Source organism: Suricata suricatta, chromosome 9 (assembly GCF_006229205.1).
Source record: "Suricata suricatta isolate VVHF042 chromosome 9, meerkat_22Aug2017_6uvM2_HiC, whole genome shotgun sequence".
Classification (NCBI taxonomy): domain Eukaryota; kingdom Metazoa; phylum Chordata; class Mammalia; order Carnivora; family Herpestidae; genus Suricata; species Suricata suricatta.
In genome coordinates this window covers 110,119,628-110,134,943 of record NC_043708.1, presented here as the reverse complement: position 1 = coordinate 110,134,943, position 15,316 = coordinate 110,119,628, and the positions used below count along the sequence as shown (strand labels likewise).

The following is a 15,316-nucleotide window of genomic DNA, read 5'->3' as shown; positions in this document are numbered from 1 at the left end:
TGTTAGCCCCTCTGAAAAGGTGTGGCCCCTGGGCAGGGTGTGTCTGTGCATGCAGGGACACATAAGCACACAGGTGAACACACTTGCTGAGCAGAAGTGGGGGCACCAGGCCAGCCCCAGCTCCTCTGCAGGATCAGCCCCTTCTGGCCAACCCTCATGTCTGCCCCCAGGGCAGAGGGGGTGGGGGCCGGGGGCTGTGGCACACTGTGAGGAGGGCACCCAACATGAGCTTCCGTCCCAGGGAGGCACCGAGGGGCCAGGGGCCAGTCCTCTGGAGAAACTGAGTGAGGCTGAAGAAAAGAGATTGGTCTGAGGATGCATTCTAGGCTGAGAAGGGCAGGTGTGACTGGGAGGCTGTGAAGCCAGGAGGGGGAATGGCCTGCTAGCAGAGACTTGGGGGCTGTGTCCTTCCTCAGACAGCTGGGGAAGCCCTGGGAAAACAACTTCATGTGTGACCACCGTGTTGGGAGGAAGGGAGAGCACGCAGCGAGTGTGGGCAGGCCCTCCTCTTGGGACCTGGCCCTAGGGATTGAGCAGGCCTCTTGGACACGTTCAGTTTGTCTTCCAAGGGAGGCAGGGAGGCTCTCAAAGTCATTTATGACCTTAACCATTTGCATCCAAGTGTGGAACTACTGTAGCTTTGGAAAGCCCTCAGCTGTGACCCACAAGGTCTCTGGAGTGGGCCGGCCCTCTCTAGCCCTGCTCGCCCCCCAGCCTCTCTTCTTATCGGACAATCCTCTGTGTCCTCACGTGTCCCCAGGAGACACACTGCCCAGCACAAATTGGGACTCCAGAGCCTGTTTCTATTGTAGCTGTATTACCTACACCCTCACCCTACCGCCCTGTCGGACTTCATGGCTGATGCACCACCTTCCTCCTGTCCATTGAGGGCATTTGTCCATTGTGAGAGTCTTCAGAGAAAGAAATTCTTTAATGGCGGAGGAGCCTGGGGAAGAGGAGGATTCTGCCAGGTTAAAGTAGACAGACATTGGTCTGTCGCTCTCATTCTTCATGTTTGTCCAGCTAGTGACATTCTACTGAACCCCCAAGGGCTCAGTCCTGTGCCTGACGCACTGGGAGGGACACAGGGAATGAGGGGGTGAGGGCCGTGTCCTCAGGCAGCACAGTCTCCTTGGGGAGGCAGGAGATGCAGATGGAAAACAGGAGAGAACAAGGCACAGACTGTCTCTGAGCTGAATATGCCTGCCATGTGCCTGGGCTGGGCTTGGGAAGTCAGAGAAGGTTCCTTGGAGGAGGAGGAGGAGGAGGAGGAGGAGGAGGAGGAGGAGGAGGAGGAGGAGGAGGAGGACAAATAATCAGGGCAACTTACATCTCTTTGGAGGAGATCAGCATAAACCAAGCAGGCAGCAGAGATCAGCACATCCGCGTCAAGGTCAATGAGGTTGTTGCAGGCCTGGGCCGGGAAAGGAAGCTGGGATGGAGCAGGTCTCCTTGGGCACAGTTGGCTGCCTACTGCTTCAAGGGACAAGGCCACTGCCCGTGGCAACTGGGGCCTTCTGATCTCTCCCCAGCCAGCCAGGCACAATGCCTGAAATGTCACCACTGGAACTTGATGTTTGGGGGAGATGGTAAGTGTAGGTTTCCTCCTGGGCTCTAGGGACTCCCAGGGTTCCACTGAGTGACTCAGGGGCTTCTAAGGACCACCTGCTTTATAACTGGGCTGCCACCCTAGAGATTTTTTTGAACATAGACTTAAGCTACTGTTTTGAAATGCCAGCTTTGAAAAAAACTCTTGGTCTTTTGCCACAGGAGGCCCCGAGGGCCAAGGGGTTAACTGTGAGGCGGTGAGCCTAGATGTTAAGAGCCATTCAAGGCCTCAGTTTCTTCCTGTGCGAAATAGGGGTGCTGGTGATGGTTATGTGCCTCTGCATCAGACTAGTTGTGGGGCTTCAGTAGGCTGCTCTGAATAAGCACCAACACAGTGCTCAGGACATCATACTCCCTGCCTGGGGCAAAGGGCTGGGATGGCGCAGGGTGCTGGTGGGGCTGGCCCGGCCCGAGGGTGGGACGGCTCACCAGGATGATGTCGTCGCTGGGCAGGCTCTCCTGAAGCACCTGCTTGCGCACCATCTGCAGCATGCTGTAGGCCACGAGCACCTGGAAGTTCCTGCATGGCTTCCCTGTCAGCAGGACCTGCAGGTGGCCGGTGGGGGTCAGCCTGGACCTCATGGCCTGTGACTGCCACCGACCCTAGGAGGGGGACCCGCCCACTGCAAGCTGTCCAGGGTCAGTCTTTCCTTCGCCTCGCTATTGACTTGCTCATTTGCTCTGGGGTCCCGGGCTTGGTGTGGGCTACAGCGGGGTTCAGAGGAAAAGGCTTCAGGGAATTCATTGGCTGGAGGGAAGGAAGAGGAAGAAAGAAGGAGAGAGAGAGTGAAGGAGGAAAAGAGTAAGGGAGAGAGGGAGGACGGGGAGGGAGGTGGGGGTGGGAAAATGACCCCGTGACCATCTGTAGCATTTGAGTGGAGCTTTGACAAAGCAACAGTTGATGAGAAGTCAACGATCCAGGGGTGTCATCAGAGGTCTGGGAGTGGCCATGGACGTGGGCATAGGGACCAGCAGGCCGTGAGGGGGGGAAAAGGCAGGTTGGAGTTGACACACGGGGCGCCGAATGCCAGGCTGAGGACTGGGCTGGGCAGAGCAAAAGTGGGTGGTGGGTCCAGTCCAAGGGAGGTTCATCTGCAGATGAACCTTTGACCTGCCCTTTAGGGGGCCCTTACTTCTCTAGGAGTGAGGGACCAGCAGGGAGACAGCACTCAGATGGAAGCAAAGGTGGAGGGAGGGGAGGCTAGGGAAGAGGAGCAGAGGGTGGCCTGCCTGGGCTGGGTGGCAGGAAAGCATTCTAGGCTTCCCCCCTGCATGGGCCAGAGGCCCCGCCCTGACTGCTCTGCTGAAGGTGCTGGTGGGACTGGATGAGCTGATGCCCTAGCCTCCTCCAACAAGGTGGGAGCAGGGTCACTGGCCCAGGACACCCCAAGCTGTCAAAGTCCATCCTGAGCCAGCAATGAAGGGGAGGCGAGGGAAAGACTTCCCGTTGCATATGCCGGAGGGGTAGGGCCCAGCCCTCTGTCCAAGGAGGCCTCACCTCCCACAGCCTCCAGACGTCTTCGAAGGACTTGAAAGCTCGCTGGAAGCAGAGGCAGAACCAGGGGAAGAGGGACTGCACGGTCCCAGCACCCTTCCCTCCTGTGCAGAAGAGAAGGGGGCGTCAGCCCGGAGGCCGTGGTCAGGGAACACAGGGACAGTGCGCATGATAGAGCAAAGGCACCCAGAGCACAGGACGCCAACACACCCACACACTGGGGAAATACTGCCTAGCCCTCACTCTTCCAACTGCCTTTGGAGACTGTGGTGAATTTTCAACTGTCCGGATTCCAATCCCATCTAAGTGAACCCTCCTCCCAGGGCCTGGCGAGAAGACCAAATGATCCGTGTCCTCCCACCATGCCTGGAGCTGGGTCCCAGTGCCCTCTCATGCCTGCCATGTGGGGGGAGATGTACGGTTGCAGAGGGTCCACTCACTTAGGTGCTCAGCAAACACAGGGTCCAAGAAGTCGATCAGGTTGTCGAGCATGACTAGGTTCTTGCCCACTCCGATGTTGATGACACAGCTGTGCTCCTGAGGAGGATGGGTGGGAGGGAGGGAAACAGAACCTTTCTCCGCATGGGGGCACCAGAACCGCCAGCCCTGCTTCACTGCATCTTGGTTCTGGAGGCTAGCTCCGGGCTGGGCTCATGCATCTGGAGGAGCCTGGATGTCTGTGTCTGTGTTTGTCTATGTGATCCGTGTGTGTCCATGTGTATGCACCTGTGTGTGTGTGTGTTTGTGTGTGTGTGTGTGTGTGTGTGGTGGGGATTCAGGGATGTTTTGGATGTGGCTCACACACAATGTGCCTGTGCTGTGGGTCAGAACCAATGTGGACAAGGAAAGAGCTGTGAGTATACTGTGCTCAAGAGAGAAGGAGAAATGGGTGAGGGTAGATTCTGAACAGCCTTTCCCAGGTCATAAGGAAAGGTTTTCCGGGGAGCGGCAAGTTCAAAAGCCCTCAGTGTGACCTGTGGGGTACATCTGGGGGGTACGGAGTCCACTGCTGTGCCTCAAGTGCAGGGTGTGTGAAGGGAGCATTGAGAGACAAGGCCAAAGATAGTCCTTGAATGCCAGGCCAAGGTTATTGGATTTTATTCTGGAGGCGATGGAGAGCCATGGAGGATTTGTGGGAGCAGAGCCATGTTTGGGGAGGGGGAGGCCAGAAGAGGAAGCCTTCACAGGGACCGGCTGGTTACACTCTTTCAAGTTTGGTGAGTGTTGGATCCAGAGCACCCTTCTAGCCCTCCCCTCCTCAGCTCCAATGCCTGCAACACACACAGCACGGACCCCCCAAACCTCCCTGGGGTTCGTGCTGCCTGCCCAGGCTCCTCTGGGACCCCGAGGGCTGGAGGAAACATCTGGGGCTGCCAATGCCTGCCTGACCTCAAGGGGTTGTTTGGGGAGTGGCGGGCAGGTAGCCCGGAACTCAGGCCCAGCCCTCACCGTTTTCTGCAGGAAGAACTGGAAAAGCCAGAAGGTCTCATGGTCATGTTCCGCCATCAGCTGGAAAAGCATCACCATCTCGTGGAAGCCCTGCTGATACTCTGAGGGTGGAGGGGGAGGGCAGTGAGGAGGGGCTGGGTGGGGGTAGGGAAGGGATTGCAGGGAGGACCTGAGAACAGGGGGCTGTGGGGAGGCTCAGGCTGTGGCCCACCTGCCTGGGTATTGCAGACGTAACTCAGGAGCAGGATCTTCTCCAGTTTCTTCTTGTCGATAAGGACGTTGCCTAGGTGGTCTTTGTCACAGAGTTTCTGAATGTCATATGCTAGGTTGGGGAAAAGGGACAGGTAGGTGGCACCCATCACCTCCAGCAGGGGATCTATGAATGAGTTCATTCTCCTAAAGGGTAAGACTCAGGGCACCCTGGGGAGTGGGCTGTGAAAAGTACATCAGTCCACGAGGCTCTACCCCTGATCATACTCTGTAAGATGTTTGGCTGTGTCCCCACCTTCAATTCTTTGATGAGGCTGGACCCTCTGCCAGGAATAGGCCCCCCAACCCACCCCACGGTCCTGTCCAGCTGAAATCCAGCCTAGTTCAAGGCCCAAGGGGGAGAGATGATGAAGACAAAGAAGCAGGAATAGCACTCACCCGTGAGGAAATGGTGCTAGGTTTTCTAGGGGTGCCACCCCCACCCGAGATGGAGGATGGACTAACCAAGGTTAGCCAGCAAATTCCGGGCCCCTGTGAAGGCAGCTCCCAGGAACCAGGGGAACCATCCACCCCCGGGGATCTGACTGAGGAGGGGGCAGGCCTGGCTTCAAGCCCTCCCCTCGCCCGGCCCTGCCCACGGACTCCGCTCACCGATGTTATTCCGAGTCTCTATAAAGTTCCGGTGCAGGTTTTCCAGAAGGGGCTGAATCTTTTCATACATCTCGCATAAGGCCTCATAGTTCTTCCTGTGAAGACAGACCTGAGGCTGAAGGAGGCAGCCTCCCCGCTCCTGGCAAATCAATGGAACTCTGCGTAGCGCTCTCCCGGAGGCTGCGCCCCCTACCTGTGATGTCCCCTTTCATCCCCACTGGAGCCTAACCACGCCCTAACGTGCTCCTGGAGGGCAGCCTGGAGGCGGGCTCACTCTTGTGGCCCTGGGGTCCCACGGCTGCTCCTGAGTCTCGGCTCCACAAATTAATAACTGGATGTTTGCAACTAGGGTCAAGCCTTGTGGACATCACTATACCTCAGTTTCCTCCTCGGTAGAATGGGGAGAATATGCACCTCTGCCTTGGAATCGGAAGGATTGGATGAGGCAGTGTCTAGTGTCCATTATTAGCACGGGCTTAGGTGTGTAGGGGCTGAATGGGGGCCCTCCAAACGATATGTCCACGCCTTAGCCACCGAAACTTGTGAACGTGAACTTATTTGGAAAAGGGCCTTTGCAGATGTAATTAAGGATCTCGAGATGAGATCAATCCAGATTATCCAGGTGGACCCTAAATCCAATGACGAATGTCCTTCTGAGGACACACAGAAATACACAAAGGAGAGACAGAGGAGGTGAGCAGGCCACGTGACCACGAAGGCAGAGATTGGAGTCACCAGAACCTCAAAGAGCCATGGAAGGATTGTCCCCTGAAGAGAACGTGGCACTGCTGGCCCGTTGCTTTGGGGCCTCTGACATCCAGAACCGAGAGAATACATTTCTGCTGTCGCAAAGCCCCGGTTTGTGGTGCCTTGTGTCAGCAGCCTAAGGAAACTAATACGGGCGCTTTTCAGCATTCCAAGCAGACCCTCAGTTTCCCCTACTGCCCCAGATTATTCTCCACTGGCCCTTTGTGCATGAGTCTTCAGCTCAGATAGCCACACAGGCTCTAGAGAAGGATGCAATGGGTTGGTGGCCGGCCAGAGAAGTTGCTGGAATGAAGCCCATGCCGGACAGTGTGCAGTTGCTAAATGGAGCTGGGTGGGGATGTGCTGGCGCCCCCTGTGTTCAGGCCCCGGTCGGGGGGACGTTGGGGTTTTGTCTCTCAGAATAAGAAATCTGTTTGAAGGAAGAAGACTGAACTTGTCAGGCTGGGGGGGACACTCCCCCCTGCACTGCCATCCACTGTCCCCTGACAGGATCTGGAATGTTCTACCTTCTTGTGCTGTCCACTGTGAGCCGCTCATCCTTCGAGCTCTGCCATGAGTAGTAGCCCGTGAGGAACTTCCAGGCTTCTGTCCTCACGAAGGGATGCAGACCCTGTGGTGCGAGTGACGGGTGAGAGGTCACGGGCCCTCAGGGTGCCTGCCGAAAGGCCTCTCCAAATGCCATGCCTACCCCCTTGCCACCCATGCCCCCCAGTGCCAGGGCAAGGCCTTGGGGACTGTACCCTTTCCAGGATGTTAACACAGATGAAGTCTCGTGACTTGGCCAACAGACCATTTTCATCAAAGAAGGTATCCCATTCTGTCTTGTCAATGGGTGGTTTTCTCTTCACCTGGCAAAGACAATTACTTCAGCCCTCTGTTAAGAACCTTTGGCTTTTCTTTTAAGTTTTTCTTCCTGCCTTCCTTCCTTCCTTCCTTCCTTCTTTCTTTCTTTCTTTCTTTCTTTCTTTCTTTCTTTCTTTCTTTTTCTTTCTTTCATGTCTTATTTATTTTTGAGAGAGAGTAAGTGGGGAAGGGGTAGAAAAAGGGGGACAGAGGATCTGAAGCCAGCCCAATGCAGGGCTCAAACTCACAAACCATGAGATCATGACCTGAGCCGAAGTCGGATGCTCAAACAACTGAGCTTTTTCAATGCTATACCCTGGAATTTGTAATATGAATCAAGTCCCCAGCCTCTGACTCACTTCTGGAAATCTATCCTGAAGAAATTACTGCAAAGTTCTACAAAAATGCTGAAAGCACAATAATTTTCATTGCACATTACTTACCAAAATGAAAATGAAAAACGCACGTGCTCTAAACATTACACAATAAGGGAATAGTTAAATAAACTATAGTTTATATACTCAGTGGAATATTGTGAGGCATAAGAAAATGATGCTGACAGGGAATGAATAATAATCTGGAAAAATTAAAATGTTAACAGAAAAAAGCAGAATACAAAATTATGCATTCAGCGTCCACCCGCTACCCTCCTTGTCACCTATGTGTCATATACTATAAAAACGACATCTTATATACTCTAATACGTAGTGAATTAACATGATTAAGATTCTGGTGGGAAAAAACTGAAAAGAAAGCCCCCACCAATACCAAAAATCCCCACAAAAAGCAAGAGTCTTTGAGAGTGTTTGAGAAATAGGATTCTATACAATTTTTTCATTTTTCTTGTATTTTTGAACTTTTCTGTAATAATACATACTGCCTTGATAATGGAAAAATATAAAATAAGCACAAATTAAACACACCCATGGGCTCCATTTTGCCTTTCCTGGAAGAGGAAAACAATTCATCATAAGGAATGGTTTCTGGTTTATGTAAGAGATGTGTGCACTCCTGCGTGTGTGTGTGTATGTGTGTGTGTGAGTGTGTGTGTGTGTGTGAGATATGGGAGGAGGTAAGTGTGCAGCATGCAGAGTAATTAAAAATGCTCATAAGACGGTAATCAGGAGGTAAGAGCTCCTGTCAGGAACCTTCTATTGGAGAAAAGCTTATCTTGAAATGCCACATCGCAGACATGAAGAGGTGCTGGTAGACGGCTTGGCAGGTGACTAGACTAGTCTGATATATACACTCTCTACTTCCTGAATACACTGGACAATGCACATGTGTGACTCAAATTCAAATTTGCCTGTGAGTCCCCTGAGGATCTTCATGCAATGCAGATTCTGACTCAGAAGGTCTGGGTGGGGCCCAGGGTGAGGCATTTCTACCAAGCCCCCAGGACATTTCTGATGGTGCTGGTCCACTGATCACAAGAGAGGCAAGCTATTAGAGATGCTTTAGCGCTGGAAATAAAACAATAAGAGCCCACAGGCCAGATTTGGGATAATTTCTACACATTTGATAGGGATGGATTGAGCATCTTTACTAACTCAAATGTGCTCTATCTTCTGAACCAAAATAAGTCACATGGGCCCAAGAAGCTACCAACCTTCACTGGAGTGGCCTAACTTTAGCGGGGGGGGGGGGGGGGGGGGGGGGGGGGGGGGGGTCTGTCCTGATGCCATGTCCCAAGTGCACAGACACTGTCTTCTGAGCAGACCAGAGCCAGGCTTCCATCCCTCCGACTGCCATCACGTTCTGCAAACCTATGTTCAGACTGCAACACTCAGCATGTGGCAGAAGGCAGGAGGGAAAAGCGAAAGTTGGGCTGTGTCCTGGGACCTTAATGATGAAAGGGAATATACGGACTTTATCAATCCATTTCCGTATGAATCTTAATCAACTTGTCAATTACTACAGTAAAGACAGCTGTGATTTTGATGGGGATTGCACTGAATTTATAGGTCGATTTGATAACAATATTGAGCTTTCTAACCCATGAACATGATATCTGTCTCCATCTATTTAGATCTTCTTTAATGTCTTTCATCATTGTTTTGTAATTTTCGGTATATAGGCTATTCATATATTTTGTCAGATTTATCCCTAACTATTTTGATTGGGAGGGGGAGGTGTTATTTAAAAAGTTGTTGTTTTAAAACTCTGTTTATTGCTATATATAGAAATGCAATGGATTCTTGTATATTGATCTTGTATTCTGCCACCTTATTAGTCCTAGTGGCTTTTGTGGATTTCATGGGATTTATTAAGAGGCCCAAAATCAGTAAACTACAACCCATGGACCAAATCTGGCCTGCAACCAGTTTTTTTTAAGTAAAGCTTTATTGGCACACATTTGCACCCACTCAGTTATGTATTGTCTGTGGCTGCTTTCAGGCTAAAATAGCAGAGTTAAGTAGTTGTGACAGAAACATATGGCACATAAAAAGTAACATACTTAATATCTAGACCTCTGTAGAAAAAAATTTACCAGCCCTGACATAGATGATCATGTTGTCTGTGAATAAAGGAAGACTAACTTCTTCCTTTCCAGTTTGGATGCCTTCTATTTACTTATTTTTTGTTTTAGGCACTGGCTAGAACCTCCCGTGCCATGGGGAGTGAACATCGTGAGAGCAGACATCTTTGCTTTGTTCCCGAATCTTAGAGGAAAAGCATTCAGGCTTTCATGATTCAGTATGATGTTAACTGCAGGCTTCTTTTCGTAGCTGCCCTTTATCAGATTTAGAAAGCTCCCTTGCATTCCTAGTTCACGGAGAGTTTTTATCAGGAATGGCTATTGGATTTTTTCAAATGATACTCTGCATCTGTTGAAATGGTCATATGGTTTTACATTTCTTAGTTTGCTAATATGGCAAATTATATTGAATGATTTTGAAAGTTAAATCAGCCTTGCATCCCTTAGGTAAGCCCACTGGTGATATGCTATCCTTTTATACGTTATTGGATACTGTGTGCTAAATTTTATTTACAATCTTTGCATCAATATTCACGCGAGACATTGGTCTATAGTTTTCTTCTCTTGTAATTTCTTTGATTTTGGTACCAGGGTAATGTTGGGTTCATAGAATGAGCAGGGACGTAGTCTCCCTTTTAAATTTTTTAGAATAATTTGTATAGAATTGGTATTATTTCTTTCTTCAGTATTTGGTATAAGTTACCAGTGAAGCCAGTTGGGCGTAGAGTGTTTTTTGTAGGAAGATTTTTAACTACAAATTTTATTTTTTTTTTATTAGATTGAAAGATAGAGTGAGAAGAAATTCTTTTATATTTTACTTTAAAAATGAGATAGTTGGGGCGCCTGGGTGGTTCAGTCGGTTGAAGCATCCGGCTTCGGCTCAGGTCATGATCTCACAGTTTGTGGGTCTGAGCCCCATGTCAGGCTCTGTGCTGACAGCTAGCTCAGAGCCTGGAGCCTGTCTTCAGAGTCTGTGTCTCCCTCTTTGACCCTCCCCTGCTCATGCTGTCTCTCTTTCAAAAATAAATAAAATATTCTAAAAAATTAGAGAATTATAGGAACAAGGCATTTTCCTTTTAGTCCCTTTTAAAAATAAAAGTATATAATAAAGGAAACAACAAGGAGTTAAGAAAAGCATAAAGCATAAAACATGATAAAAACCCAAAGAAATCAATTATAGAAATAAATGTCTTAAATTCTCTGGTTAGTTGTAAACATCGACAAGGCACTGATGAGGTGCCAGGCACTGTTCTAGACACTTTATATTTATCATTTAGTCTTTGAAACCACCCATGAGGTAGGTGTGGTTATTACACTGTTTTACAGATCAGGGAATTGAGGCCAGAGGAGGGTTATTTAGTGTATCTGAAGTCATACAGTAAATATTAGGGCTGAGATTTGAACCCAGAGCTGTTTGGTGCAAGAATCGGGGTGTTTAACCCCAGTTCCATGCTCCCAGGGAGAGTAAAAAGCAAGGATTTTCCATTTGAATGAAAAACACATGCCTGATATAAGCCAATGAGAAAAGGCATACCTTAAAATTTAATGTCATAGAAAGGTTAAAAAATAAATGATGAACAAAGATATGAAAAAAGGGTCAAATGCAATGAAAGGGGGGCAAAGTAAGTAATATGCACAGAAACCCTAAGAGATAGGGCATTAGCACAATAGGGCAGAGATAATTAGAAATGTCACAAGAAGGTATTTGCTGAGTGCTCAGCGGATTTACATTTCTAAACCTCTACCTGCAACAGTTGGCCATCTGTCCACTTTGCCATGGCTGAATTTGCTTATAAAAAGTCACTGATTTGTGGGATGCCTGGGTGGCTCAGTCATTTTAGTGTCCAACTCTTGATTTTGGCTCAGGGCCTGATCCCAGGGTTGTGGGATCAAGTGTTGCGTAGGTCTCCATGCTGAGCAAGGAGCCTGCTTAAGTTTCTCTCTCTCTCTCTCTCTCTCTCTCTCTCTCTCTCTTTCTTTCTCTAGACCCTCTCCCCCACTCTCCATCTCTCTTAAGAAAAAAAGAAAAAAAAAAAGAACAGTCACTGACTTCTCTCAGGAAACTCAGTATCTCTGTGTCTACCACTTCTATGAGCAAAACCTAAACAAACTACAGGCCAACCACAAAAACGTACATCTCAGACATTTGCTAGCAAGCCAAGGACAAACACAAGAAGCTTGTTGACCTGCAGAAGCCTAAAGGGAAAATGTCCACACGGAGGTCCCCTCCCTCTCTTCTCCAGTACATCCACACCACTGTCCATGCCAGAAATCATAGACCAGATTCTGTATCTGGGGTTCTTCGAAGTCATAGAGATTGTAGCTCCATGATCTCCCACATCCATCTTCATACTCCCGTTTTCCCCCATTCCTTGTTCTGCCCTGCACCACCATCTGGGCACGATTACCTGGGGATCCAGGAGGGGAGATACAAAGTCCATGAGGGGCAGGACACCCTTTAGCTCTGCAATAACTTTATTTCCCTGGTCTCTTAGGAGGAGGACTGCCAGGTGGAGCAGTTGTGACCATCTCCCACCTTTATGCTGTGTGAAAGCAGGTTAAAACTCTCCACCAGCAACCCTGGGGACACCTTGGCCATGTTTCTTCTAGAGAAGGGGAGCCGGAAGTAGGACTTCTAAGTGGCCTGGTTTCTCTAACCTCTTCCTCCTGCCAGAGGCCCAGGCTGTAAGCATACATCTCCCCACCTCCTTCTATTCTGCTTCATTGGGTTAAAGATTTTCTCTAACATCTTTACTAAAATAGGAAAGCTACTGGAGGATAAGGCAAACTTTCCAGGAGGGTTTTTGATGCCACGCTGCTCTGAATATTGCTAGGAACGGAGCCCCCAGTAGGCCTGGGGAGGGTCACTGGCTACTTATGGTTCCCAGCCTCTTCCACTCCAGTTCCCTCGAGGGACAAGACACACTTTCAACAGTATGCGTGGCTCATCCTGTCCATGGTTCTCACCCAGGGGAGAGCAGGGTGGCCCAAGGAGGGAAGCCATATTAAAATTGGGACGGGGGACGCGTATATGCAACTTGCAAGTTACCGGGTGATTGTTATCAACCCAGGTGGGGGGGGTATCATCCCTATAGCATAGTGGTCCTCAGGGCCAGCTGAGCATCACACTCACCGGGGTGCTCCTCAAAAGGCAGAGCACTGGACCCCACCTCCAGCGTTTCTGGCTCAGATCACGCGGGGATCAAGAGCCTGCATTTCTTGCAAGTTCCCCATTGATGCCGATGCTGCCGTTTTGGGCACCACACTTTGAGAATCACTGATGTAGAAGATGGGGTCCGCAGCCTGGCTCTAAATGCCGGCTCTGCCACCTACCAGCTGTGTGGCGGTAGGCAAACTGCTTAGTCTCTGTGCTGCAACTTTTCATAAAATGAGATAATAGCATCATCCCACCATGTATGGTCATGGTGAGAATAAGGGTCTATAAAGAAAGCATTTAGAACAGCCATTGTACATAATAGAGGCTAAGTGACAGTTTGTTATTTTATTATTATCACTCCGTAAGTTCAGAGAAATGAATAGAGATATAAAGAAAATCCAAATCGGGACCTGGTAATAATCTGCAAAAAAGCAATAACATTTAAAACTCAGGGAGAAACAGATATTACCCTATGTGTTAACTAACTAGAATTTAAATTAAAACTGGAAACAAACAAAAAAAAGAATTTAAAAAGTGAAATAAAACTCAGGTAGAAAGGTGCCCATTTTGCATTTCTGCTTTTTTTTATGTATCATTCTCTTAATCAGTATGATCAATGAAACTCAAGATTGGTTAAGGTCATTATAATTAGTTATTATGATTTTGAAAAATATACTGTGTATTTTGTGAAGTGGGCTTGAAACCTCCTACTAACAAAAGCATTACTGCCACCTGGTGGCGGCATACCAAAATTGTTGGCAAAAGCACCAAGAAAATGTATCAGCATCTTCAGGTCTGTACCTGTAAACCTAGAAGTCATTAAAGTTAGACTATCACCTACAGGGAAGGTAACTGGCTTAGAGAGAAGGGGGAAAGCGAGCAAGAGGACCTGGGTTTTCCAGTCCCGTTATTAGTGCTGATGTGAGATCAAGGTACAACTTACCCTGCTCAACCTTCTAGGCCAGCTCAGGGTTCTAGTCCTTCCCACCCAACAGGGGAAAGTGGCCTTAATGCAAACCGAAAGTTGGGGAGGGAGGGACTTGGAGCTGATGAAGAACACGCACCAGGATGAAGGAAGCTGACCATCTGGCAGAGAGGCTGTTTTCAGGAGAGAGGGTGGTCATGGCCCCTGCTGGCCGTCTTCAAAGCAGCCTTTGACCAGAGCTCACTGGGAGCTTTAACTGACGCTTAATTAGCAGGGGAAGGTAATCTTCCTTTTGAGGGATGACTTGCATTCCCAGAGGGAACTGGGCCTCTCCTTGACTTCCCACACGTGAAGGAAACCAGCCAGCATGTGTCACAAGGCCCCTGGAACCCTCATCACAATGACCTTGGAACATGAGAGCACTCAGCTTCAGAAGTGAGATACACCCAGGAACCAAAGAAGTTGACCAGTCAGCCAGAAAAATCTCAAGACATACAGGACATGCAGTGGAGTCTGGGGTCAGAGGACATGCAGACCAACGTGCAGGGCAGGTCAGGGAAGTTCCTAGGAGAGACGGGCCAGGAAGCCTTTCTCCCTGTCTCTGGCTGTCCCTCCTCTGGGCTCCCTTCCCTTGTTATCCCACAGATCACTACCCAAACCCAGATAACACCAAGATTCTGAGCTTCAGGTTTCTTGAGTATCAATTCCAGAAATTCAGAATCAGCAGTCTGGGTTGGGGACCTGGGGTACTGTGTTTTGAAAAACTCCTTGGTGACTCAGGGTCAGTATTTGAATGGTAGCTTCTGGGGATAGAGACCAGTTTTTTTTTTTATATCCAGAGCACTTATGACACGGCCTGCATGACTGAATGAATGATTTAATTCAAAGGAAGAATAAATGAAGCTCTCGTAGAGCTCATCTCATTGTCCTCTCTGAAGGTGTTATAGAGATTTCTGTTACATATCTTCTCTCCCCTCCAACTCTGGGTTCCTCAGGCCAGGGTCAATGTCGGATTTCCTTTGTGCTCGCCTCCCAGTGTCAACCCCTGCTGCCTGGCACTTGGCAGGTTCTCAGTATTTGCTGAATGAATTTGAGGAGTTGGCTGCTCTTGGCTCTGGCACCGCTATTTCTCTACCTTAAACATGGCTTGCATGTCTACCCAAGTCCAGGCCATTAAAGGCATCTGGCTCAAAAGCATCCATGGTCATTAGGAGATAGTAGCAATTAGGCCAACTAAGTTGGAATCGGGAGCTAGGAGACGGAATTTGGACTCTGACCTTAAATTTGGATGTTCCCCCCTTCCGAGCCGCGGGTCCCCCAGTCATGAAATCAGAATACAGTCAGCCTCTGGTTCTCACACCCTTATTAACATAATGAATCAGAACTCACACAGAAGACTTCAGTGGACACTATTCATTGTCTCATTTACTGTGACTGTTCTGCTAGCTTGTGGCACTTCGGGGGTCCTTTTAAATCAAAACACTTATTCTCTGCCTCCCTCTGCTACTCCATGCCAGCCTAGGAAAGCATTATATAGCCTCTTCCCCTTAAACTGCGGCCCCTCGGTCTCCATGGAGCAGGGGGTAGGTGGCTTTGAGCAGGCAAGGGGTGGAATGAGAAAGGAATGGCCTCCCACAGCGGGTGCCTCCATTCTGAGGCCGGCAAGAAGCTTCCAAAGCAAATGTCCGGAGCAGGAGAAATGGCGTGAGCATTACTCACCATTTGGGATTA

The 15,316-nt window shown here is 49.3% G+C and overlaps 1 protein-coding gene across 1 annotated transcript; it reads right to left on the bottom strand.

The window, feature by feature from the left end:
- Positions 1-796: 796 nt before the first annotated feature.
- TBC1D21 (TBC1 domain family member 21) lies at positions 797-13,956 on the bottom strand. The gene is made up of 11 exons (XM_029951684.1): positions 13,725-13,956; positions 6,922-7,029; positions 6,688-6,791; positions 5,414-5,508; positions 4,764-4,874; positions 4,553-4,653; positions 3,544-3,640; positions 3,107-3,207; positions 2,038-2,154; positions 1,331-1,414; positions 797-946 (listed from the first exon to the last, which is right to left on the bottom strand). The coding sequence occupies exons 1-11, from the start codon at positions 13,782-13,784 to the stop codon at positions 914-916; spliced, it is 1,011 nt and encodes a 336-aa protein (XP_029807544.1). The 5' UTR covers positions 13,785-13,956; the 3' UTR covers positions 797-913.
- Positions 13,957-15,316: the final 1,360 nt, after the last annotated feature.